Source organism: Protopterus annectens, chromosome 14.part0, assembly GCF_019279795.1.
Source record: "Protopterus annectens isolate FY-2018-M chromosome 14.part0, PAN1.0, whole genome shotgun sequence".
NCBI lineage: Eukaryota > Metazoa > Chordata > Ceratodontiformes > Protopteridae > Protopterus > Protopterus annectens.
The window spans coordinates 177,917,598-177,944,316 of NC_056748.1; the positions used below are offsets into that span (position 1 = coordinate 177,917,598).

At 41.7% G+C, this 26,719-nt stretch overlaps 1 protein-coding gene across 1 annotated transcript in view; it reads right to left on the reverse strand.

Annotated features, from left to right (window-relative positions):
• The window catches only part of RC3H1 (ring finger and CCCH-type domains 1), a gene marked incomplete in the record, with an annotated part of 3,590,040 nt that overhangs the window by 3,342,514 nt on the left and 220,807 nt on the right, over window positions 1-26,719 (reverse strand). The window contains 1 exon segment of the mRNA XM_044055940.1: window positions 6,495-6,627. Within this exon segment, the coding sequence (XP_043911875.1) occupies window positions 6,495-6,627 (133 nt within the window).

Sequence of the window (26,719 nt, forward strand, 5' to 3'; positions counted from 1 at the left end):
ACCAGACTTACAACTGCAAATCTCTCCTGGAAAAGTGGTTAGCAGCCTTCCACCTTTACAAAAGTGTAGTGGAATGTTAAGGTAGACAGCACCCCCAACACTTTACTATGCACTCCCACTAATGTCATACAGAAACATTTTTTACTTCTTGTTTAGAGCATGCATGGTGATTGAAAGCCTGTTCTATTAGCTTTTCAAAAGAATTAAAGTAATAGTTAAAAAAATATTTCAGAGTCTGTCATTCTAACATCAGTTTGCCCCATTTTTTGTGCAAAGTTGCTGACAGCCATTAAGGAAACATGTGGTACAGAACATTACTCTACCGATATTGCTTATAAGTTATAACCCTGTCCCTTGTTCAATATATGAATTTCATTAGGGAGGAGTACAGTTAGTCAACAGTGGCAAAAGCTGTCCAGAAAATGCATGCTTATGCAAAACTTTTTCTCTCTTTTTCCAGATATGTATTTAGGTAATCTGGTGCCTTGTAAAGAAAACCACCGCATTTCCAATGGCATAAAAACCACAAACAAACCAAACATAAATTTATAAATAAAGGTTTTGACTAAAAAAAAAAGCAAGATGCCTTCTACTAATTTAAAAAGTGTTTGCTACAGTTAAACTAGGCGCGTTAGCGCATTACCGAGACCGCAAATGCAGTATCGGCATTCGTTTATGAACCTGGTACTACACTGCTGCACCATTGCACCTTATTATATTTATTTTACTTGGCAATAAGTAATGCTACAAAAAAGAAAGAAAAATGAACAAAGTTGGTGAATTACACATAACCGATTGAGGAGTTGCTGACTTCCTTTACTTCCGAAATTGAATTAATTCACATCCTCTTAATCTGTTAGTTTATCCGTACTAATAACTTTAAAAATTGCTTTGATTATCTGTGTCTAGTTGTGGAAATTAGAGGCTGAAAGTTATACAACTGATATGGGAAGTAGGCTAGCATCTGTGAAGCTGTGCTACATCAGAAATCTTGCTGACAGACAGTTTCCTTGATCCAAGGAAAAAAGGAACTTTGTGGCATTGTTGTTGTATTAATCTTTCAAGAAAACTAGCACAATATTTAAAAACTAATTCTGATATTAGGCTGTTCCACTCTAAGGTTGTTCCCGATTGCTTAACAAGAACATTGAGAGCTATAAAGGAAGCAATTGGTACAGAGCATTACATACAGTACCTATACGCTATATTGTTGTTTTTTCGTTTAGAGATATGAAGGAAGGGATGATTTCAGAACATTACCGAGCTGATGCTGCAGTTACTGCTGCATTTAAGATAGTCACTTTCTTTTTTTAGCACTTTAATGATTTTAATGCAGATAGAATTAAATCGATCACCACAACCAGACATACTACTGCAATATTAACATGTGGTGCACTTATAAGCAGCAAAGATAACACAATGACACTGCGATTCACAACTAGTCTCGCCCATCTTTTGTCACTCTACAAAAGGCACAAAAAGCATTCTGAAAAATTGGCTAAAAGGCCACCACATAAAACATGGAGCCGTTTTCAAATCTACGGCAACAGCTCCCGCCCAAACAAGAAGTTTTTTTTTTTTTTTTTAACAAAAGAAAATAAGATAGACGTTACTTACAGAAATATGCTTACTCACTGAAGATAAAGCCGGTCCTTGGCAAAGGCGGATTCTAATGCCCTCAACTGTGTATAACTTACTATATGCCTTCAGTAATTATTATTACGCATTCAACAAATCTCGGGACTACTCAACAAGGTAAAAGGCAGGACGTTCCAGAAGTTCTCCTAAATTAATTTTCACACAAAACGGCAGCTCTTAAAGTATGTAATGAATATCTGTAAAGCCCATAGCCACAGAATGATCCGATGCAGAAACAAAGACGTGCGGGAACAGATTCATAAGAAAGAAGTTCCTGCCTGTTTTTCAGACTTGTTTTATGCACTTAGATGGGCACGATTACATGCAAATGATGGGAAAGTCATGCGCTATATTGTTGTTTTTTCGTTTAGAGATATGAAGGAAGGGATGATTTCAGAACATTACCGAGCTGATGCTGCAGTTACTGCTGCATTTAAGATAGTCACTTTCTTTTTTTAGCACTTTAATGATTTTAATGCAGATAGAATTAAATCGATCACCACAACCAGACATACTACTGCAATATTAACATGTGGTGCACTTATAAGCAGCAAAGATAACACAATGACACTGCGATTCACAACTAGTCTCGCCCGGGCGAAAACACAGAAGAGTGGGCGTGTAGAAGTAAATTCAACAGAAAAGTACTCGCTTTCTGATGGGCGAATTGTCGTGGAAAACAACAGGCGCAAGAGCAACTTTGACTTTAAAATGGTTTGCAGTACCGATAAACGATCACCAGTAAAATGAAAAACAGTAGAAAAAATATATACATGGATACCAAATGACATTTTACCAAAACGGGATAATTAGCAAGAGGGAGAAATAACGTTTCAACACAGAAATCATAGGCAGTTTACCGTAGTTGTCCTTTAACTTTTACTGACATCGTTCTGAGGCAAGAAAAGGTTTCCCCAATGGGGTAATTAGCTTTATTTAAGACTTCGGTTCTGAAATTTGACTTCGAAAATTTCAGGAGTCGACCGACCAGCACTTGCGAACTGCTTTTGCTTCAGGAACCGCACGGCAAGAAAGACTGAAGAAAATGGCATCGGCTGCATCTTATATACCCCTGGCGCACTGACGTCAGGGAATAGGCGAAAGCAACTGACGCCAGACCAAGACTTTGGAATTCTGGCCGACTGCGGGACCGCCTGATGGCAGGATAACCCAAGTGTAATGACTGCAGCAGTGAAACAAGATGAACATCCTCCATTGCAGAAAGGGCCACTGAAAAGGGCGACTTAAGTAGGCCCTTCAGTATTAATTTATTCTTGCTCTTGTTAAGAGTGCGCTGACTGAAACTTTGACAAATCACACAGGGAGGTTGCACCGAAAAATGGGGCACCGCCAAGCAATAAACACAATCATCGTGAGAGTCACTATTCACAAGTTTACTGTTACACGAAGTAAGTTTGAAACCTGATGTACCCTTTTTATCAGACATCATGAAAAGCTAAACACAACAATCAAGGTTTTAGAAAAAATTGTAAGTTTGGCTTTTTCTACGTCTAGACCTATCTAAATACACACAATATCTATCAAAAAGTCAAAAACACACAACTAGACAGAAAATGGAAAGAGAATAAATACCAGCAATAATATTCAGGGACTACCACAAAGGTAAAGAGAGAAGGCCGTACCAATGGTACTTAAAAGATTACCAACCGGGTAGAAGTAGGAGTTAAAAGTCTAAATCTAACTGTAAATATAGAGAGTTATGAATATAAATCACAATCAAGTAGAAAAATGACATTTTTCCCAAGATATCAGAAAGTTTCCACTTAGCTGAGAGCTCGGCTGAAACGCGTCTTTACAGCTATGTGGCAAACTAGATTGGAGGTAACAGGGAGAAGAGCATTGTGGGTAGAAGCTTGGCTCGAGAGTTTTTGGCTGGCGCGAGCTTGGTATTAGGCCAACTTGGTTCTGACGGCTCGGAACCAAACCCATCAGTGATGAACGGAAAGAAGATAAATATCAGATCAGTATGCCTTCATGACATTTTTGGCTTCATCAGACTGCAAAGTATATTTGCTCAAGGCTGAAGAAGCAAAAGTCGCTAAGATTATCACTTTTCTTTTTCCTGTAATTTTGTCATTCTGTTTTTCAAACTTGTGTTTGAGTGATGGCACCCACAATCCTTCTGGAAGTGGGAGGAGTTATACTATTATAGATATACAGTAACCTGCACCCATGGGGATTGGTAGATGTCTAATAACTGTAGTTTCCGGTTGCTTGAGAGTTACTATCAAAAATAACCCTGACTAATGCTATTTGTTTGGTATGACTTGTTCTCAGGTTGGAGAGAGAGGGAATCTATTCTTATCTTCCCTTTTTTAAAACTCTACAAGTCTAAAAACATTCTGTGGGGGTGGGGGGGGGGGTGCAGAAAGTACAACACATGAAAATTGTACTGGTTTTCTTCAATTTTTTTTTTTTTTTTTTTGTCGGTTGCTTGAATTCTGGTTAACTGAGAGTTTACATTACATATTTCAAGCTAATTAGTTGTTCAGACATACTTACTTTTCAAGAGCCTTTATCTAGATTGCCAACATCTACAGATTGATAGTTACAGTCAGCAGTGATTATGTCTTGCACTTCACTAAAAATAAGGAGTCATTTCCACAGAGCACCACCTCCTAATCAAAAGCATTGCTCATACAAAGTGGCTTTTTTAATCAATGTTTTTGGAAGAACAGAACGGCACTTCATATAGACAATGGCAATGCTGACAAGCCTATATACAAATAATGGGTGCACAGAGAATGACTCATTAAAAATGAAGATGTTATCACAAGCAGGCAGTTTCATATAATGGTGTGAGCAGTACAGAACAGCATATACCACAGTTGGTTTAGCTGGCCTACATCAACTGCTGCAGCTGCTAACAGTGCTAGCAATGCAGAATGGCACATGCTGTAGATACTGGTATTGTTGACTTATGCAGAAGCTCTTAAAAGAGAGGTTTACATCACCCTTGGTACAGCAAGCAGCACTGTCAAACTTCACACCATGGAATGACACCAACTCATTTATTTGAATTTAGACATAATTTCGATGAGGGAGGACACCATTCAAGACTAGAGTTTTATCCTTCATGGGAACAAGTATAGCAAATTCTAACAAAGTCCGTCTGCATGGGTTTTCATGCCAGATAGTTCACTCCAGCATGGACTGTGATCATGTCATAGTTATATTTACTGAAGGAGACGGTTTTATGGGCTACCAAAATATCAACGATATTGTTTCCCAGTAGAGAGATGACTGTAAACTTGTCATTTTTTAGACTAGTGAATATGGAATAAGTGTGCCTAACAATGGAGTCACCAATTCATAGGATGTTTCCAGAAGCTAATCTATTCTTGTTAGGCTCAGGAATGTTTTGTTGTTTTACTACATGCTGAAGACAGATCTATACGAGGGGTGGGGTGGGGGTTGCTGATGCCTACTCGAGTTCTAGGAGACTTAGTGATTTCTTAATAGCATGAGTGTCTGACTAATACTAATACAGCAAGAACATATTGCATTTGTAGCTATGTGCTTACACCTCTTGTGGTTGGAATCAACATGGTTAATCAGGAGTTCACTTTCAGTGAGCATATGGTAATTAGACTGCATTAGTTTGCAGGTGCAAGAAAGCTGGCAATGGTATGATAGATTGAATGCAGTTTTCTCCACACTGACCAGTGCTGTTATTTTTGGAAACCTGAGGATAAAATAGGTGTGGGGAGGGAGCAGGAAGAAAGACTACATAGTAGGTAGCAAGTCTATGCCAGTCGACACAAATCAGCAAAAAAAAAGTTAACATTCAGTATTCAGTGCTGGCTGAGAAGTCATCCCTGTGAGAAAGAAAGGATTATTTCATACACTGATGACTATGGAAAAAAAACGTTTTTTGTGCAATGAAACCACTATCCAGATACAATTACTCCAGCACCTCATAGCAAGAGGTTCCCGAGTTCAATTCTCGGCTGCAGTGCCTTCTGTGTGGAATCTGCATGCCCGCCCTGTGTTCAAGTGGGTTTCCTCCAGGTAATCTGGTTTCCTCCCACATTCCAAAGGCATGCAGTAGATGTAATGGACCCTCTAGACTGCCCAAAGGAGAGTGTGCGTGTGAGTGTGTGTGTGTGTGTGTGTGTGTGTGTGTTGTAGAATTACTACTGTGGCAGGGCTAGACACCCAGCGATGTAAACCTTGGTTCTAGATAACTGTCTGTGTGGAAGTGACACTCCGACCCCACGTGTGCAAAAATAGGAAAAAGGGGTTGTGAGTGGATGGATGGAATCAAATGAAAAGAAAACAGCTGTAAATTCAACCAATTAATGCTAGGCTACCCAGAAACAGAAGTAATTAATGTACTAAGATAGCTTCCACACTAAGTAGGAGTAAACAATTGAAACAGTGAACTAAGTGGGAAAAGCAGTCAAAAGAGAAATTCAGCAGGATTAGCCAAGTTACGTGCAGTGTAAATAAGGCAGAAAAATGAAAAAAAAAAACTTCCCTTGGATAATTATGGAGCATCAGACATTCAAATCAGCTTTTGTAATGTCTCAAACAGAAGCAAACCAACCCAGTTTTTTTATTTTGCATGTAGGAGGACCTAGCCTGAGCATTCAGAATAAACACAACTAAAAACTTAATGGAAGAAAAGGTACATTCCTATAACACTTCACATGCAATGTAAAATAAACATGCAAGAGAATTAATGTAAGCAATGCATTTCTCTTACTCCAAGAGCAACGATATGTTAAAAAAATCTGATTACTCTTATTTCAACCAATACTGTAGTGGGGCTAGCAGAGTGTTAGTACTAGTGCTCTACACTTTCATACACTAAAACATTCAAAAGTACCCACCTGGACTGGGATCAATCTTTGCAAGCAGATCAAGATATGATCGAAGCCTGGTGAGGTTGGCAGGATCACCAGTTCTCTGCAGGGCAATTGTCAGCTCCTGAACACTCTGTGCAAATGAGGCTGGCGTTTGCAACTACAAAATTAGCAAAACAAATGAAGATTACAGAAATTATTAACAGCAAATATAAAAATGTATTGCAGGAAACATTTATGAAACACATTCTGCTGAGAATACTTTAAGTGTAAAAATGAAAAAGAGTGGCACAAACAAGGTTACGAGTGGAAACAAGGAATATCAGTTGTCCCATTGCTGATCTTGGAAGTTCATCTTAACAATAAAGATGGCAATTAATGGCCTCATTACTCAAATACAAATGTAATGTTTTCTGTTTGATCTTTTGCAGCTCGTTCTTTTCAGTTTCAGTCTTGTCATACACAGATGTGTATCTCCCCTACTGCTCTAAGTATCACAGCAAAATGAAAACATGGAAATTTATGCCAACAAATGCAAACAGAAAAATTCTAAACCTATGAGAAGCCAATATATAATTTCACTCATTACAGTACTTGCACTAAGCTGCTTTCTCTCTTCACTAGTGAGAAATTCAATCACCATACAGTGTAGTAATAAAGTACATTGGCAATATAGAAAATGATCCATTAACCTGTCCACAACCCCTTTTTACCCATTTTTACACACAGGATTGGGATGTCAGCTCAACAGGTCAGACTTTAAAGATCACATCCAGCTTAAAGTGTTGTGTAAATGTATGCAGTGAAGGCCATGTTCCAGCCGCACAGATATCAACTGAGGATTTAAAAGAAAAAAAAAAAATAAACAAAATGGCTATAACTCTAGTGGAATATGCTTTTGGTCTTATACTTTCCATAGCACAGAACAGCAAAGTCTGGCAGCTACCTGGACATTCTGAACTTGAAATTTACTACCCTAATTTGTTTGATGCAACGGAAACAAATAACTTCTACTCTGACATTCCTGATTCTGTCTCAATAAAAGCAAAGTGGATAATGAACACCCTGGCTATGGAGCAAATATTCACCTGGGTGGAATATTGAGGACAAAAGACAGTAATATTATCTGACTGGGTAAGACCGATTTCTTTTTTTTTTCCATAATGAATCTTTATTGTTATATTACTTTCAAACACAAATAAGAACAAAAACAACATATATTCACAAATCAAGCATTAACTAATATCACTAATAACCACACTCTATATACAATATTTACAAGAATGCTTCCATGCAATACAGTTAAATATAAAAAAGCATAAGAATAAATGCAAGTAATTGACAGTTGATTACTAAATTCTTTCCACACACAAATAATTATTAATATTTCCAAGTTGAAAATACTATGCTAGTATAATATTAAAAATCTGTTCCCAAATTTTTGGATTAACATTTTTATTTTGTGGGTTTAATAGTAATTTATGAGCCAATATATGTTTTGTCGCTAGAACTCTAAAGTTCTGCCATGAAGTTTTAGATGGGTCTAACCAATTTGAAGCTATATAAAGCTTCATTAATAGAAAAATATTAATATATATAATAATTTGTGATTTAGGGATCTCTCTCGGGGGAATATGCAGAATCATAAATTTCCATGATAACTTTGTACTCTGGTAACCCACCTTTTGAAGTTGGATCTTAAGGGAATTCCAAAGTTTGAAAATGCATTTACAACTCCAGAACATATGAAGAAGATCAGCTGGTTGATTCTTACAGTATGGACAAGTTGGTGAATTTTTGGGATTAAATTTATGCAGGGTAAGACATTTATAATATGCATTGTTCCAAATCATCAACTGGGTATATATTAATTTTTGAAGAGTTAGATTTGATGGTCAAGTCAATTGCTTTTAACATATTACTTCTATCTGTCAGTAAGATTTACTCTTCCCAGTAGTTTGATAACAAAATTTTATCATGAAATTGAAATTCTTTAATTAATTGATTTGCTGTCGTGATATATTTAAGATCCTGTTGGAGAGCTTGCCACAACAAAGAGCATCTATTAATAGCCTCTTCTTCCGGTTTAAAACTTTTAAAATAGCTTATAGTGAGTTCTCTAATTTGCCTCCGAATAACCAGATAATTTTTAGGCAAGTTAAGTTCTTGTCTTATTTGGTTGGCCGAACTGTCAAGATGTTTATATATATCAATCAAAGTTAGATTAACTATCAATGGAAACTTGTTGAGATCAATTAGTTGATTATTCAATTTTAAATTAGGATTCTTATGAAAGGGTTGAAAAACCATCATATGTTGAACCAAATCTAATAAATGAAATACATTATGTAAAGAGAGTATGTTCGTTTTGGTGTGTTCAATAATCCCATAGAATTTCAATGTATCCTTACCTAAAAAAAGTATTGCTTTAGGATTGATATTTAACTTTAGAATATATTTATAATTCAGAACTACCCAAGGTGGTGTCCACTTAGTATTATTTACATCATAATTGGCAATTCTTAAAATTCTATTAGAATTTACAATTAAATAATACATTTCAAAATTAGGTAATTCCAGTCCTCCTCTATTTTTTGGGGTCATTAATTTATCATAAGATATCCTGGTTTTCTTTGGTTCCCAAAAGAATTTAGCCAATTCTTTATGAATCCGTTTAAAAAACGACTTCGAAAGTAATAAATTGGCTGACCTAAAAATATACAGTAATCGTGGTAATATGTTCATTTTGATAATTGAAACATTTGCTAATATTGGCAGTCGTAAATTTTTCCATCTCCCAAAATCAGAAATTATTTGTTCCCAGATTGCTTTAATATTATTATTATAAAAGTCTTTATTATCAGTAGAGAACTCAATACCTAGATATTTAATATTTTCTTTAAATGATACCTGTCCCACTAAGGGTAATAACGAAAAGGGTTTAGGTGTCTTTAAAGGGAAGATATTGTTTTCTTTCAAGTTAATTTTATAATTAGACACTTTTGAGAACTCAACAGCCTTCAATAATTTTTCAGTATCTGATAATGGAGATGCACAATAAATGCTAAGATCGTCAGCAAAAGCTGCCATTAATATTTTAGTTCCATAAATTATTGGGAGATTATGATAAACATTTTGTTTAATATATAAAACAATGGTTCAAGATAGATATTAAATAATAAAGGGGACAAAGGGCAACCCTGGCGTGTTCCAGTCTTAATCTGTATTCTTTTAGAGAAGTTTTTATTAATATACAATGTAGGGTAAGACTGATTTCTGTCACTGCTTTCAGTATAAGGTCTGTAATCAGTTGTAATAACACTTAGCTTTTTTCCCCACTCCAAACATTTTTAAAAAAAAAAATATGTTAGATCAAAAGCATATTTAGTATGATCACAATTAACTGTATTAAAATTTATTTAAAATAAAAAAGTACAGTTGTGTACCTACATAAATGTAGATGTTAGAGTGTATTCACTGTTGCAGTCATTACTCTTGGGTTATCCTGCTGGCAGGCTACCCTCAGTCGGACAGAATTCCAAAGTCTAGGTCCAGCGTTGGTTGCTGTCGCCTCTTCCCTGACGTCAGTGTGCCAGGGGTATAAAAGATGCAGCAGACGCCATTTTCTTCAGTTTTTCTTGCCCCAGATGTCAGGTGCCTCCAAATTGGTAGGCTGAAAAAATATGCCAATAAATATGCATGCACAAAAATAACATTTCCTTCATCTAAAAGCAAATACACCACTTAGGTTGTATAGGACAGGTAAGTCCCAGCAAAGAAAAGGGGGATGGTGGGTGGGTAACCTAGACTGCAACAGTGAACACACTCGAACATCTACATTTATGGCAGGTACACAACTGTACTATGTTAGTGTTTCACTGTTGCAGTCATCACTCTTGGGTTGAATCCCAAAGCTGAGGATGGGTGGCTGGGCTAAAAACGATTAGGAGAGGCTATGAGGCCCTGCAGAACTGCAGTGGCAAAGCCTGCTCTGGATTTAGAGTAAAGAGGTAAGTGGTAGTGCTTTGTGAAAGTGTGCACTGAACTCCAAGTTGCAGCCTCTAAGATATCTTTGGTTGGTACTCCTCTGAGGAAGGCTGCTGATGTGGCTGCTGCCCTGGTAGAATGAGGCCTAATGCCCTTAGGCACTGATTTACCATGCTGAAAATAGCAGAAACAAATGCAATGGCCTATCCATTTAGAAATAGTCTGTTTTGAGATAGCCTTTCCTTGTGATCCTGCAGCATATGACACAAAGTTGCTCAGTCTTTCTGAAAGCTTTAGTTCTGTCCAAGTAGAAGCGTAACTGCCTGTGTATGTCCAAAGAATGCAGAATTTTCTCTCCCTTGTTCTGTGGATTTGGATAAAAAGGTAGGCAAGTGAATGGTTTGGTTGAGGGCCACACTGGACACCACCTTAAGCATAAATGTTGGGTTTATCCGCAGAGAAACCCTGTCTGGATGAAAAATGATAAAAGGTTCCACAGCCATGAGTGCTTGTAACTCCGAGACTCGTCTTGCAAAGGTTATTGCTAGAGGCAGAGCTGTTTTTCAGGATAACAATTATTAAATTCTTATCCTGGAAAACAGCTCTGCTCCACTGTTAAGGCTGGCTCGAATGGAGGCAGTGTGAGCTTTTCCAAAACATAACTGAGGTCCCAGGCCGGAATTGGTGCTCTCCTTGGAGGCCTAATGTTTTTGGCCCCTCTGAGGTACTGCCTTATTAAAGGATGACAAAAGATAGGTGGTTCCATAGTGTAATGGGCTGAAATGGCAGAGGCATGAATCTTAAATGATGAGAAAGAAAGGCCTTTGGTTCAGCATCTCAGTTAGGTATTGTAAAATCTGAGGGATATTTGGTACACACATGTCAATGCCTTGTTCCTGGTTCCAAGCACAGAATCTCTTCCATTTTTCTGCATAAGATTTTCTGGTACTGGAACTCCTGGCCTCCAAGATTCACATCCATAACAGCTTTTGAAAGAGGAGTGTTCTGAATGGCTACACAACTGCCATGCTGCCAGATTTAAGGTCCTGAGTTGGCTATGCAGAATCCGATTGTTTTGTTATGTCAGCAGGTGAGAAGTTTGAGGCAATATCCATGCTGGACCTTGAGTTAAGCTCTTTAGGATTGGGTACCAGTACTGGCATGGCCAGTCTGGTGCAGGCAGTATCATTTTTGGCTTCTCTTGTTTGACCTTTAGGAGTACCCTGGGAAGGAGAGGCAGTGGAGGAAAGGTATACACTGTTAGATCCAACTGAAGGATAGGGCATCCACTTTCCATGCTTGCTTGTGATAAATCCTTGTGCAAAATCTCTGCAATTGGCAGTTGTGAGGGGAGGCAAATAGATCTATGTCTGGGCATCCCCATTTCCTTGTTATCATGCTGAAGACTTGTGGATCCAGTTTCCATTCATGGGGATCCATGAGGTTTCTGCTTAGTTAAATCTGCCAGAGTATTTGTTTTTCCTGGCAGGAATTGTGCTTGCAGGTGAACTTGATAAGTCAATGCTGTGTCCCATAAGGTCATTGCTTGCCTGCAGACGGGGTAGGAATGTGTACCTCCCTGCTTGTTTATGTACCACATGACCGTAGTATTGTCTATCAGTAGCTGTCCTGGATGAAGCAGGTCCTTGAAAGCTGTCAGGGCATTTTGAACAGCAAGCATCTCTTTTTTGATTGATGTGAAGATGCATCTGGTTTGCAGGCCATGTGCCCTGAATACATTTTCCTGCCATATGGGCCCCCCCAGGCATAATCTGATGCATCCGTTGTCCGAGTCTGTCTGGCTGTGGGTAAACTGAATGGCAGACCCTTGTTGTGGTGACAGGCCTCTGCCCACCATCTAAACTCCTGTTGCAGGCAGGGAATGAGTGCAATTACTGTCTCCAAGCTGTGGTAATGCTGAGTCCAAACACTTTTTAGATACCATTGTAGTTTCCTCATTTGCAATCTGGTATATGGAATTAGAATGCAGGATGCCATGAAACCCAAGGCCTGAAGGATTTTCCTTGCAGATAAGTGGGTTTTTGTTGCCAATTTCTTGAAGCAAGTAGTCAGATGCTTTTGTTTGTCTGGCGTGAGATAAGCCATCTGGGCAGCTGTATTTAAGCTTGCACCCAGGAATATTATCTCTTGAGAGGGCACTAGTTTTGATTTCTTTTCATTTACTGTGTACCCTAGGCAAATTAGTAATCTTTTTACAAACAAAAGATGCTTTAGAAGAATGTCTTTGTTCTCTGCTTCAATTAGGCAGTCGTCCAAGTAGGGATATATTTGAATTCCTCTGTCTGCAAAACGCAATTACTGGTGCCAGGCATTTTGTGAATACCCTCGGCGCAGTAGATAAGCCAAAGGGCAGTGCAGAGAATTGGTAGTGCATTGAGCCAGCTATGAATCTGAGGTATCTTCTGCAAGATTGTCTGATTGGGACATGCAAGTATGCCTCTTTTAGGTCCAAAGTTACGAGCCAAGCCTTCTTGCCCAGCATGGGCAGTAGCTGCTGTAGAGTCAACATCTTGAATTTTGGAACTTCCAGAAACGTATTTAGTATAGACAGGTCCAGTATTGGTCTCCTGGTTTTGTCCTTTCCGGGCACTAGGAAAAGTCTGGAATAAAATCCTTACCCCTGCTCTTGTTGTGGTACTTGTTGAATGGCCCTCATGTCCATGAGGGCTGAAATTAGTTTTTGTGCCTCTGCCCATTGATTGTGTGGCAGGTCTGGCATACCTTTTGACCTTGGTAGGGTGTGAAAATGGAACCTGTAGCCTTGTGACACTATGTTCAGGACCCATTTGTCTTGGGTAACCATTTGCCAATCTGATGAAAAAAGTGCTAGTTTTCCCCCTTAAGGGGGATGCCAAAAGAAAAGTGCTTGGATCTGGCAGAGGAAAAGTCATTGGGACCGTTTCCTATACGGTTGTGATTTTTCTTCTCTGCTTTTGGAGGTAGGAGCACCCCACTGTTTAGGCCTGTATGAGCCCTGGGGCTGAGATCTGCCTCAGGGACACCTGTATCTGCCTCTTTGTGGTCTGTCTGACACTGGAAAGGACCAATTTTTAGAAGGCCAGTTCCTGCTAAATCTGGGTGGCTGTACCTGTAAGAAATCCTTGACTGTCTGCATGGATTTTGCTTTATCCTCCTTTTTTTCAACACCTCTTCTGCTTTAGTACCAAAGTATCATGCTGTAATGGAGCATCTAATAATTTTGCTTTAACATGATCAGGCAGATTCTGTTCCTTTAACCAAGCATGCCTTCTAATAACAGAACCTGTAACAGCGGCCCTGCAAGAGGCCTCCAGTGAATCAACCACATTGCAAAGTATGCTTTCCCACTTGTTCAGCTGCATGCAATAAATCCTGCATTTCCTTGTTCTCTGAACATTCAGTATTTGTCAACAATTTCTGTTTAAGCAGTGACATTAAATATTGCTGATATTTAAGCATATGAAACTGAATTTAAATCCCTTACAGCTAAGGTAGCAGAAGTGTAAACCTTTTCCCCCCCCATCTGTCTAGAGCCCTAGAATCCCTATCAGAGGGGACAGGGTTTTTTTGCAGTGGAAGCTTTAACCCCTTTGGGACCCTGAGATATAGTTTCTGGGTCAGCAGTGGGGTTTTTAATATAAGAATTTATGAGAATCCGGGACCCTGTAGTATCTGTCTGGCTTAGCAGGTGCAGTAGAGAGTCAGGGGAGAGTCCGGACTCTGAAAATACATCTACAATGTCTAGAACAGGTGGAATAGCAAGGGGTCTGTGCTGAGGAAGTAGCAGAAAGTCTCTGAGCCTTTTCTTAGATTCAAAATAATCTTGGCTCTCCCAGTGGAAATGCTCCCTCATGGTATGCAGGGTTTCCCCAAAAGAATAATCCTCAGGAGGAGAGGCTGAAGGAATGGATTCTTCAGCATCAAAATCCTCATAGGGAAGCATGGAATAATCCTTTTCAGAAGAGGAATCAGAGGAAATAGAAACCTGATCAGAAGAATCAAACTCTGTCTCTTGCCTAGGCCTCTTATCTGGAGGGGGATGGGAACCCCTGATCAAAGTAATTAGGTCTTCGGCCATTTTGAGCATCTGTTTTTTTAGGCATGGAAGTCTGAGTAGGAGAATGCTGTACTTATTTCTTTGTCTTTAGAGCTGCTTTAGTCTTTGAAGCTGAAAATGGCTTTACATATAGTTGTGTAGGTCTGAAGACACCCTCAGAAGCCGATGCCTGCTCAGCGGCTCCGGACCCATCTGAGGGAATGATTTCCAAGTGTCCAATACCTTAAGTATCCAGAGGCCCAGTCGGCTCCACGTGGGAGTCATGAGCGGCCTGTGGCTCTGAGGTAGCGGGCGCCAGGGGCTGCGAAAGTGCCTCACAGAGAACCGGCGACTGGCCTAGCGGAGGCCTCGCCGTCGGTTTTGGACCTCGAATGCCTATCCTTTTCCTTGCATTTTTTGTAAACTCCGGTCGTCAGCTGTTCCAACGGCATTACATAATTAAATCTTCGGCCAAAGTAATGAAATGCAAAAATCACACCGACGCTTAATAGTGCGTTGGTTAAATCTAGCATAAAACCGACAGCTAGCAACGTTGTGATCAGGGCCTAGGCAAAGAATACAGTAAGAGTGAAAATCCTTATGAGGTATTTGCTTCCACAAGAAATACAATTGTTAACTTTTTCTGACATCGGTCAGGGGCAAGAAAAAAGTTTCCCCAGTTTTAATGAAGACTTCGGTTCTGAAATTCGGATTTGAAAATCTCAGGAGTCGGCCAACTGGCACTTGCGAACTGCTTTTGCTTCGGGCACCGCATGGCAAGAAAGGCTGAAGAAAATGGCGTCGGCTGCATCTTTTATACCCCTGGTGCACTGACGTCAAGGAAGATGCGACAGCAACCGACGCCGGACCTTGACTTTGGAATTCTGGCCGACTGAGGGTAGCCTGCCAGCAGGATAACCCAAGAGTAATGACTGCAACACTGAAACACGAACATCATACGTTTAAAATAAAAATATATGATAAAATATACACAGTATATGTAGTATGCCTGAAAGATAAAAAGTACAGTTGTGTACACTTACCATAAATGTAGATGTTCGAGTGTATTCACTGTTGCAGTCATCACTTTTGGGTTATCTGCTTGCAGTAGCCCTCAGTCGGCCTGATTAACAAAGTCTTGGGTCCTGTGTCAGTTGCTGTCCCTTCTTCCATGATGTCAGGTTGTCAGGGGTATAAAACATGCAGCCGACGCATAACATCAGTTTTTCTTGCCCCAGATGTCAGGTGCCCCCTTAATGGGAAGCAATTAAATCTATAAATATACAAGGTTATACCTCCAACAAAAAAGCAAATACACTAAAAAGCATTTGAAGATCGCAAAAGAAGGTAGAGGTATATCCAAAAAAAAGGGGGGGGGGGCTAGAGGGAGGGTAAACAGGACTGCAACAATGAATACACTCGAACATCTACATTTATGGTAAGTGTACACAACTGTACTATGTTCTTCGTGTTTCACTGTTGCAGTCATCACTTTGAGTAGATTCCCAAAGCTAAAGATGGGAATAGGAATTTAAAAAGAATTAGGACCAGCTAAAAGGCCCTGCCAGACAGCAGTGGCAAAGCCAGCTCTGGATTTAGAGAAAATGGGAGTAATGCTTGGTGAAAGTATGTACAGAACTCCAAGTAGCAGCTTCTAGAATGTCCCTGGTAGGGACGCCTCTGAGAAAGGCTGCAGAGCTAGATGCAGCCCTGGTAGAGTGGGGTCTGATCCCCTGGGGGATAGGATATAGTACAGTTTTGTACCTACCATAAATGTAGATGTTCGAGGATCCCCATTGCTGCAGTCCTTACTATTGGGTATAGTCCGCATCCAGTCGGCCCGAATACCAGAGTATAAGGCTGACGTCGGTCAGGCGCATTAGACTGGATACGTCAGGGTACTAATGCATGACCGACGCCATATCCTCAGTCTTTTCTTGCCCCAGATGTCAGAAGACCCTAAAAGACAAGGCCCAAAATACCTGCACCAAAAATATGTACAATATATACAAGAATATATACAAAAATATAAGCATGTAACCTCACCTACACAACCACCCCTAAACACAGAGGGGAAGGAGGGAGGTTGACTGCAGCAATGGGGATCCTCGAACATCTACATTTATGGTAGGTACAAAACTGTACTATGTTCTTCGTTCCCCATTGCTGCAGTCCTACTATTGGGTAGAATCCCAAAGCAGAGGTAAGGAGGCTGGCAAATCATAAAGAAGCAGGAGCTGACAACATGCCTTGCAAAACAGCTGTGGCAAAACCAGCCCTAGACTTAGAGTAGATAGGAAGGTGATAATGCTTAGAGAAAGTATGCACTGAACTCCAAGTAGCTGCTTCCAAAATATCCTTAGTCTCCATCCCCCTTAGAAATGCTGTTGAAGTGGCAGTAGCCCTAGTGGAATGAGGCCTAATCCCAGCTGGAATCTCCTTGCCATGATGGGAATAACAAAATGCAATGCAAAAGCCAATCCACCTAGAAATAGTTTGTTTTGACACAGGCTTGCCCTGTGAACTCAAAGCAAAAGAAACAAACAACTGCTGAGACTGCCTGAAATCCTTAGTCCTGCTTAAATAATAGCAATTGCCTGTGTACATCTAAAGTGTGCAAAATCTTTTCCCTTTATTTTGGGGTCTGCATAAAAAGTAGGCAAATGAATAGTTTGGTTTAAAGCCACACTAGAAACCACCTTAGGCATAAAGGAAGGATTAGCACGTAATGATACCCTATCCTTATGGAAAATCAAAATGGCTCTACTGCCATAAGGGCCTGCAACTCAGACACCCTTCTTGCAGAAGTAATAGCCAACAGAAAAGCAGTCTTCCATGACAAGTATTTCAATTCAGCAGTAGCCGCAGGCTCAAAAGGTTGTAGAGTAAGTTTTCCAACACAAAATTGAGATCCCAAGCAGGAGTAGGAGCTCTCGTGGGGGTCTTATATTCTTTGCCCCTCTAAGAAACTGCTTGAACAAAGGATGCGAAAACAATGGTGGGTCACAATCATAGTGAGCTGAAATTGCTGCAGCATGAATCTTAATGGAAGAGAAGGACAAACCTTTGTCCAACAACTCAGTAAGATATTGAAGAGCCACACTCAAATTAGGCTCAGAAACCTGCAAATTCTTTGCTGTACTCCAAAATAAAAATCTCTTCCATTTTCTCGTACACTTTCCTTGTACTAGGTCTTCTAGCTTCCATAATCACATTTAAAACTTGTTGAGGAAGTTGAGACCTGCTGTGTTTCAACACAGAATATGCCAGGCTGTTAGATGGAGTGAAGCTTGACATTGAGCAGATGACCATCCTTCTGAGATAACAGATGAGGAATCAGAGGTAAAGGCCATGGAGGCTTCCTTACCAGACTCCGAAGTAGTGGGTACCAGTGTTGCCGAGGCCAATCTGGAGCTATCAAAATCATCCTTGGCCTGTCTTGTCTGACCTTTAATAGTACCTTTGGAAGAAGAGGCAGAGGAGGAAAGGCATACACATGAAGGTTTTTCCAACTGAAAGACAGAGCATCCACTTTCCAAGCTGTGTGATGAAACCCTTTGTGCAATACCGTGCCAGCTGGTCGTTTAGTGGAGGAGGGAACAGGTCTATGGCTGGAGTTCCGCATGACAGTGTCAATTTTGAAATACATGAAGATCCAGTTTCCACTGTGGGGATCCATGATTTGTCTGCTTAACACATCTGCTAAGGAGTTCTGTGCTCCGGCAGAAACCTTGCCTGAAGAGTTAGTTGCAAGCTTAGCAGTCTCCCATAAAATCATTGCTTGCCTGCATAGAGGATAAGAATGTGTTCCCCTTGCTTGTTGATGTACCACATGACAGTTGTGTTGTCTGTTAGAATCAACACCTGCCCTGGAAGAAGTAACTCCTTGAAAGCCATTAATGCAAACTGGACTGCTAACATCTCCTTCATGTTGATATGTAGATGCTGTAGTTTGGCAGGCCACTTGTCTTGTATCCACTTTCCATTTAGATGAGCTCCCAAGCAATGTCCGAGGCATCTGTCGTTAAAATCTGACTCGCCTCTGGCGGGTCACAGAGAGTCCCTTGTTTAGGTGACATTCCTGAGCCCACCACAAAAATTCTTTTTGAAGGCAAGGTATTATTTGAATGACAGTGTCCAAATCCTGGCAGTGCTGTGTCCATACATTTTGAGATACCATTGTAGCTTCCTCATATGCAGTTTGGCATTGGGAAGCACCAGAATACAAGATGCCATGAACCCTAATGCTTGAAGGACTGTCCTTGCAGTCAGCACGGACTGAAGAGATAGTTGATGGAAGTAAAGTGATAGACTCTTTTGTTTGTCCGGGGTTAAAAAGGCCATCTGGGCTGCTGTATTCAGTCTCACACCCAGAAAGCACATGTCTTGAGAGGGTACTAGACTGGACTTTATTTCGTCACAGAATACCTTCGGCATCTTAGCACTGCTATAACATATTCCAGATGCTGTAGAAGGTCTTCCTTTTCTTGAGCCAGAATCAGGCAGTCGTCCAAGTAAGGATAGATTTGAATTCCTTGAAGCCTGAAGTAAGCTATCACTGGAGCCAGAACCTTTGTGAATACTCTGGGCAGTAGATAAGCCAAAGGGCAATGCAGAAAACTGATAATGAGAATTTCCAGCTCGAAACGCAGATACTTCCTGCAACTTAGCCTTATAGGCACATGAAGGTAAGCTTCCTTGAGATCTAAAGTTACCATCCAGTGATCTTTGCCCAGCAGAGGTAAAAGCTGTTGTAACGTCAACATCTTGAACTTGGGAATGTCCAGAAAAGTGTTGAGGAGAGATAAATCCAAAATTGGTCTCCACGTGTTCCCTTCTTTGGTACTAGGAACAGGCGAGAATAAAATCCTAGGCCCCTTTCTGATACAGGGACTGGCTGAATGGCCCCATCTGGAGTAACTGAGAAACTTGCTTGTGAGCCTCTTTTCTTTGTGGAGGAGGAACGTCTGGCATGCCTTTGAAAGGGGCATTGTATGGAAATAAAATCTGTAACCGTGGTGAATGATATCCAACACCCATTTGTCTTGAGTAATTAAATCCCAATTTTCTTTGAAAAGAGACAGTCTTCCTCCCAAAGGAGCTGCCAGACGAGAATCTACTGGCAGCTGAAAAGACAGGTCATTGGGTCTGTTTACTAAAGGACTGACCCCTGCCCTCACCAGAAGTCTGAGCAGGTGAACTCCCTGTTCTAGGCCTAAAAGAACCTTGAGCCCTGCCCCTACCACGCCTAGACCTACCCCTAGACTGGGAATCATAAGCAGGATATGTCCACCCCTTAAGCAGGCCAATTTCTACTAAACTTGGCTGCACCTGCAAAAATCTTTAACAGTTTGCATAGACTTAGCTTTGTCCTCCATTTTCTTTAAAACTGCTTCCACAGGCGATCCAAACAACACATCAGACTGTAAAGGAGCATCCAAAATCCTTGTCTTAACATGCTCAGCTAAATTCTGATCCTTCAACCAGGCATGCCTGAAGAACAGAACTAGTAGCAGCCACCCTCGAGGAGGCCTGTACAGCATCAAAACCACATTGCAAAGAATGCTTACCCACTTGTTCAGACACATGAACCAAATCCAGCAACTCTTTACACTCAATACCTTCCGCCAAAGCATCCACCTTAGATTTTAATTGTGAAAGGAGATAATTCTGATATTTTAGCATGTGAAACTGACAATTCAATGCTCTCATGGCTAGAGTGGAAGAAGTATACACTTTCTTTCCCCACCTATCCAAAGCCCTTGCCTCTTTATCAGTGGGAACAGGATTTTTAATCACAGACGCTTTAACACCTTTAGGCCCTTGAGAAATAGTTTCTGGGTCCTTCTAGGACTCTTAAACAAATACTTATGAGCTTGGGCACCCTATAATACCTATCAGGCTTAACAGGAGCAGGAGGCAAAGAGTCTGGGTTCAGGAAGCCTCTGCAAAACATCTTCCACCACATTCAACACAGGAGGAATAGCTAAGGGCCTATGCTGGGGTAAAACAAGAATTCCCTAAGCCTTTTCCTGGAATCAGAGTAATCCTGGCCTTCCCATTTAAAGTGCTCCCTCATGGAATGCAGAGTCTCTGAAAATGAGAAATCCTCAGGAGGAGAAGCTGTAGGAGTGGAATCATCCACATCAGAATCAGAATAAGTAGGATACTCCTGCAAGTCTTCAGAAGACTCTGAAGCCTCTGAACACTGTTCAAAACTATCAAACTCCGGTTCCACCCTAGGCCTCATCAGGCGGGGCATAGAACCTCTAATCATAGTAATCAAATCTTCTGCCATTTTAAGCATATGTTTCTTAGGTACAGAACCCGAAATGCTAGGAGAAGCCCCACTGAAGCTGAACTAGGCCTACCTCTCAAAGAAGTTTTGGCAACAGAAGGAGAGGCTCTAACTACCTTGGGAAGAGAGGGAAGAACAGTTACCTGAGAAGCCCCTCAGCCTGGCCTACCTCCTGAGAAGGCACATCCTGTAACAGTAAAGTTTCTGCCTGAGACTCCATGGAAACTCCTGGCAAAACCTCTGGCTCCACTGAGCCTTCTAAAGAACCGACGTCCGGGACTGCCGGTTCATCAACCCTAGGCCTCGCTGTTTTGTCCTTGCGCTTCCGAAGTGGGCGCCGGAGCATCCGACGGCATTTTATAATTGCAACGCTTCCCAAACACTAACCTGGCACAGTCTAACCTCCTCTTAATAGTGCGTTTGTTAAACCTAGCACAAGAGCGGCAACCAACAACGTCGTGCTCAGGCCCTAAACAAGGTATACACAAGGTATGGTAATCCCTATGAGGTATCTGTTTCCCACAAGAAATACAGTTATTCACTTTTTCTGACATCCGGTTAAATACTGAGGAGAGAAAAAACCAAAATGTTCCCCAACGGGGTACTTAGCCAACTCTGTTTCGGTAATATTTCAGAACGCCAACCTGCACTCGCAAAACTGCTTCTGCATCGGACCATGCGGCAAAAAAGACTGAGGATATGGCGTCGGTCATGCGCATTAGTACCCTGACGTCTACGCGCCTGACCGACGTCAGCCTTATACTCTGGTATTCGGGCCGACTGGATGCGGACTATACCCAATAGTAAGGACTGCAGCAATGGGGAACGAAGAACATCCATGGTTTTTGTAGCAGAAATGAATGCAATGGCCTATCCATTTGGAAATGGTTTGTTTTGAAATAGCCTTCCCCTCTGCCCCTGCAGCAAATGCCACCAGCAGTTGATCAGATTTCCTTTGAGGTTTAGTTTTGTCCAAGTACAATCTGAGTTGTCTGTGCATGTCTAAGGACTGCAAAATCCATCCCCCTTTGTTCTGTGGATTAGGAAAGAAGGTTGGTAAACGTATTGACTGATTAAGGGACACACTGGATACCACCTTGGGCATGAAGGAGGGATTGGTCCTGCGGGACACCCTGTCCGCATGAAAGATGATTAAAGGCTCCACTGCCATGAGGGCCTGTAATTCAGATACCCTTCTTGCTGAAGTGATTGCTAAAAGGAAAGCTGTTTTCCAAGAAAGGAATTTTAAGTCTGCAGTGGCAGCTGGCTCAAGAGGAAGGGTGAGCTTTTCCAATACAAAGTTGAGGTCCCAGGCTGGAGTTGGAGCTCTGGGTGGTCGTAGATTTTTGGCCCCTGTGAGGAACTGCTTAAGCAGTGGATGAGAGAAGAGGGGTGGTTCTGTGTTATAATGAGCTGAGATGGCTGAGGCATGAATTTTGATGGAGGAGAAAGACAGGCCCTTATGAAGCATCTCAGTTAAGTATTGTAAAATCTCAGGTAAATTGGGCACTGTTGTGCTCATCCCTTGAGATTGGTTCCAGGCACAGAATCTTTTTCATTTTTCAGCGTAAGACTTTCTGGTACTAAGCCTCCTTGCCTGTAAAATATCCATCACTGGTTTACTGAGGGATGGTAAAGGAGAAATTATGTAATTAGCCAGGCTGCTAGATTCAGTGTTTGAAGTTGAGGGTGCAGAATTTGGCTCTCCTGCTGAGACAATAGAGTAGGAGTTTGAGGCAGGTGCCATGGGGCACACACTGTGCAAGGGGGGGGGGGGGTACCACTGTTGGCATGGCCAGTCTGGTGCAATCAAAATCATCCTTGGTTGGTTTTGTTTGAACTTTAGTAGTACTTTGGAGAGCAGAGGCAGAGACGGAAAGGCATAAACTGACATTTTTTTTCCAGCTGAAGGACAGAGCATCTACTTTCCAAGCTTGCTTGTGGGGAGTCCTTGTGCAGAATTTGTCCAACTGAAAGTTTTGGGGGGAGGCAAACAGGTCTATATCTGGGCTCCCCCTTTTGCTTGTCAACATGTTGAAAAACCTTGGTTCCAGTTTCCACTAGTGTGGGTCCCATGAGGTTTCTGCTTAGTTCATCTGCCAGTGTATTTAGTTTTCCTGGCAGGAATTGAGCTTGTAAATGTACTTGATAGCTCAGGGCTGTGTTCCACAATGCCATTGCTAGTCTGCAAAGGGGGTAAGAATGTGTACACCCCTGCTTGCTTATGGTGTTGTCCGTCTATCATTAATTGTCTTGGAAGAATGTGGTCCTTGAAGGTTGTCAGAGCATTCTGTACAGCTAAGATTTCTTTTTGATTGATATGCAGGTGCATTTGACTTGGGTTCCACCTGCCCTGAATGCACGTCCCTGCCAGGTGGGCCCCCCATGCATAGTCTGATGCGTCTGTTAAGGTTTGGGCGGCAGGGGGTAGTGTGAATGGTAGTCCCCTGCTTTGGTGGCAGGCCTCTGCCCACCAAAGGAACTCTAGGCGTAGGCAGGGTAGGATAGGAATCATTGCTTCTAGATCCTGTGAATGTTGACACAATGGGCTTTTCAGATAGCATTGCAGTTTCCTCATATGCAGCCTTGCATATGGAATTAGAAGAATGCAGGAGGCCATGAACCCCAAGGCTTGCAGTATATTATGCCTTGCAGATAACTGGGTTTTTGTGGCCACTTGTTTGAAGTAGGTTGTCAAATGAATCCATTTCTCTGGCGTGAGAAAAGCCATCTGGGAAGTTGTATTCAAGCTTGCTCCCAGAAATATAATTTGTTGACAGGGTACCAGGTGTGATTTCTTTTCATTTATGGTGTACCCCAGGCAAGTCATTACCCTTTGAACACAGGCCAGATGACTCAAAAGTATGCCCTGCTTTTCTGCATGAATTAGACAATCGTCCAGATATGGGTATATTTGAATATTTATTTGCCTGCAGAATGCAATGACTGGAGCTAGGCACTTTGTGAATACCCTGGGCACAGTAGACAAGCCAAAGGGCAATGCAGAGAACTGATAGCGCATGTAGCCTGCTTTGAAGCATAGGTATTTTCTGCAAGACTCCCTGATAGGGATGTGCAGGTATGCTTCTTTTATGTCTAGTGTTGCCAACCATGCATCCTTGCCTAGCATAGGAAGCAGCTGGTGAAGTTAGCATCTTGAATTTTGGAATCACCAGAAAGGTATTTAGAGTAGAAAGGTCCAGGACAGGATGCCATGTATTGCCTTTTCTGGGTACCAGGAAAAGTCTCAAATAGAACCCTTGTCCCTTTTCCTCTTCTGGTACCAACTGATTACCCCCCATGCTTAAGAGACAGAGTACTTGATTTTGGGCCTCCGCCCACTGATTTGGGGGTAGATCTGGCCACCCGCTTGGTGTTGGTAAGTTGTGGAAGTGAAATCTGTATCCTTGGGACACTATTTACCGTTTGTCCTGGGTAATGAGTTCCCAGTTTTTGGCCTGCAGACCAATCTTTCCGCCTAAAGGAGCATTCAGTTGGGAAGAGCTTGGAAGTTTTAGAAACAAGTCATTGAGACTGTTGCATAGGGGGGAGTCTTACTACTCCCTGATTTGGGTGCAGAAACCTCCCACTGCTTAGCATTGTGTGCCCCCTGGGACTGCAAAGTACAGTTTTGTACCTACCATAAATGTAGCTATTAGAGTGTTCACACTGCTGCAGTCATCACACTTGGGTTATCCTGCCGTCAGGCGGTCCGGCAGTCGGCCAGAGTTCCAAAGTCTTGGTCCGGCGTCGGTTGCTGTCGCTTCTTCCCTAACGTCAGTGTGCCAGGGGTATATAAGAGGCGTCCAACGCCATTTTCTTCAGTTTTTCTTGACCCAGATGTCAGGTGCCCCTAGTAGGTGGGCAATACATATTGCCAATGAAACATGTACAGAAAATACCAAGAATACCTTCAGTTACAAGCAAATACACCACAAAGGTTGTATCAGATAGAAAGGTATAGAAAAGTTCAGTTAGTTCAGAGGGGATGGAAGGAGGGTAACCTGGACTGCAGCAGTGTGAACACTCGAACATCTACATTTATGGTAGGTACAAAACTGTACTATGTTCATCGTGTTACACTGCTGCAGTCATCACACTTGGGTTGAATCCCAAAGCCAAGGATGGGTGGTGGAGTTAAACAGGGTTGGGAGAAGCTTGTAGGCCCTGCAGAACTGCAGTGGCAAAGCCAGCTCTAGTCTTAGAGTATAAAGGTAAGTGATAGTGCTTGGTGAAGGTGTGCACTGAACTCCAAGTTGCAGCTTCCAAAATATCCTTGGTTGGTACCCCCCTGAGAAAGGCTGTTGATGTAGCTGTAGCCCTGGTGGAGTGGGACCTAATGCTACCAGGTACCGGTTTCCCATGATGTGTGTAACAGAAACGTATACAATGTCCTATCCATTTTGAAATGGTCTGTTTTGAGATAGCTTTTCGTTGTGATCCTGCAGCATAAGATACAAAGAGCTGGTCAGATTTTCTGAAAGCCTTAGTTTTATCCAAGTAGTAACGTAATTGTCTGTGAATGTCCAAAGAGTGCAGGAGTCTTTCTCCTTTGTTCTGGGGGTTTGGGAAAAAGTTGGGTAAATGAATGGTTTGGTTTAGGGCCTCACTGGACATCACCTTTGGCATAAAGGAAGGGTTAGTCCGTAGAGCGACTGTCGATGAAAAATGATGAAAGGCTCCACTGCCATTAGGGCCTGTAGCTCTGAGACTCTTCTAGCTGAAGTTATTGCTAGTAGCAGGGCAGTTTTCCAAGACAGAAACTTTAAATCAGCTGAAGTAGCTGGTTCAAAGGGCGGCAGTGTAAGCTTTTCCAGAACAAAGTTGAGATCCCAAGTTGGGGTTGGTGCTCTCTTGGGCGGTCTTATGTTCTTAGCCCCACTGAGGTACTGTCTTAGGAGTGGATGTGAAAATAAAGGAGGATCCGTGTTGTAGTGAGCTGAAATCGCTGAGGCATGGATCTTAATAAATGAAAATGAAAGTCCTTTGTGCAACATCTCAGTTAAATATTGTAGAATCTGAGGAATGTTTGGAGCAAGGGGATTTTGGCCTTTAGCCTGGTTCCAGGCGCAAAATCTTTTCCATTTGTCTGAATAGGCTTTCCTGGTGCTGGGCCTCCTGGCCTCCAGAATGACATCCATAACAGCTTTAGATAGAGGTGCTGTCTGGTTATTTAGGTAATTCGCCGTGCAGCCAGATTTAGAGTCTTGAGCTGGCTGTGTAGAATCTGATTGTTTTGCTGAGTGAGTAGGTGAGGAATTTGGGGTAAAATCCATGGTGGGCCATGTTCCTTAGTATTGGATACCAGTGCTGATGTGGCCAGTCTGGAGCAATGAGTATCATTTGTGGCCTCTCTAATCTGACTTTCAGCAGCACCTTTGCTAGAAGAGGCAGTGGAGGAAAGGCATACACTGTTAATGTTTTCCACTGAATGAGAGGCTATCCACTTTCCAAGCTAGTGGGTGGAATGTCCTTGTGCAAAATTTTCGAAGTTGGTAGTTGTGGGGGTTGGCAAACAGATCTATGTCTGGGCGTCCCCATTTCTGAGTTATCATTGCAAATACTTGTGGATCCAGTTTCCACTCGTGGGGATTCATGATGTTTCTGCTTAGGTCGTCTGCCAATGTATTTTTCTTTCCTGGCAGGAATTGTGCTTGTAGTTGAACTTGTTAAGTCAGTGCTGTGTTCCACAAGGTCATCGCTTGCCTGCATAGGGGGTAGGAGTGTGTGCCCCCTTGCTTGTTTATGTACCACATTACTGTGGTATTGTCCGTCTTTATTAGGAGTTGTCCTGGATGTAACAGGTCCTTGAAAGCTGTTAGGGCATTCTGTACAGCTAGCATTTCTTTTTGATTGATATGCAGATGCCTTTGATCTGTATCCCATTTGCCCTGAATGCACTGTCCTGCCATGTGTGCTCCCCAGGCATAA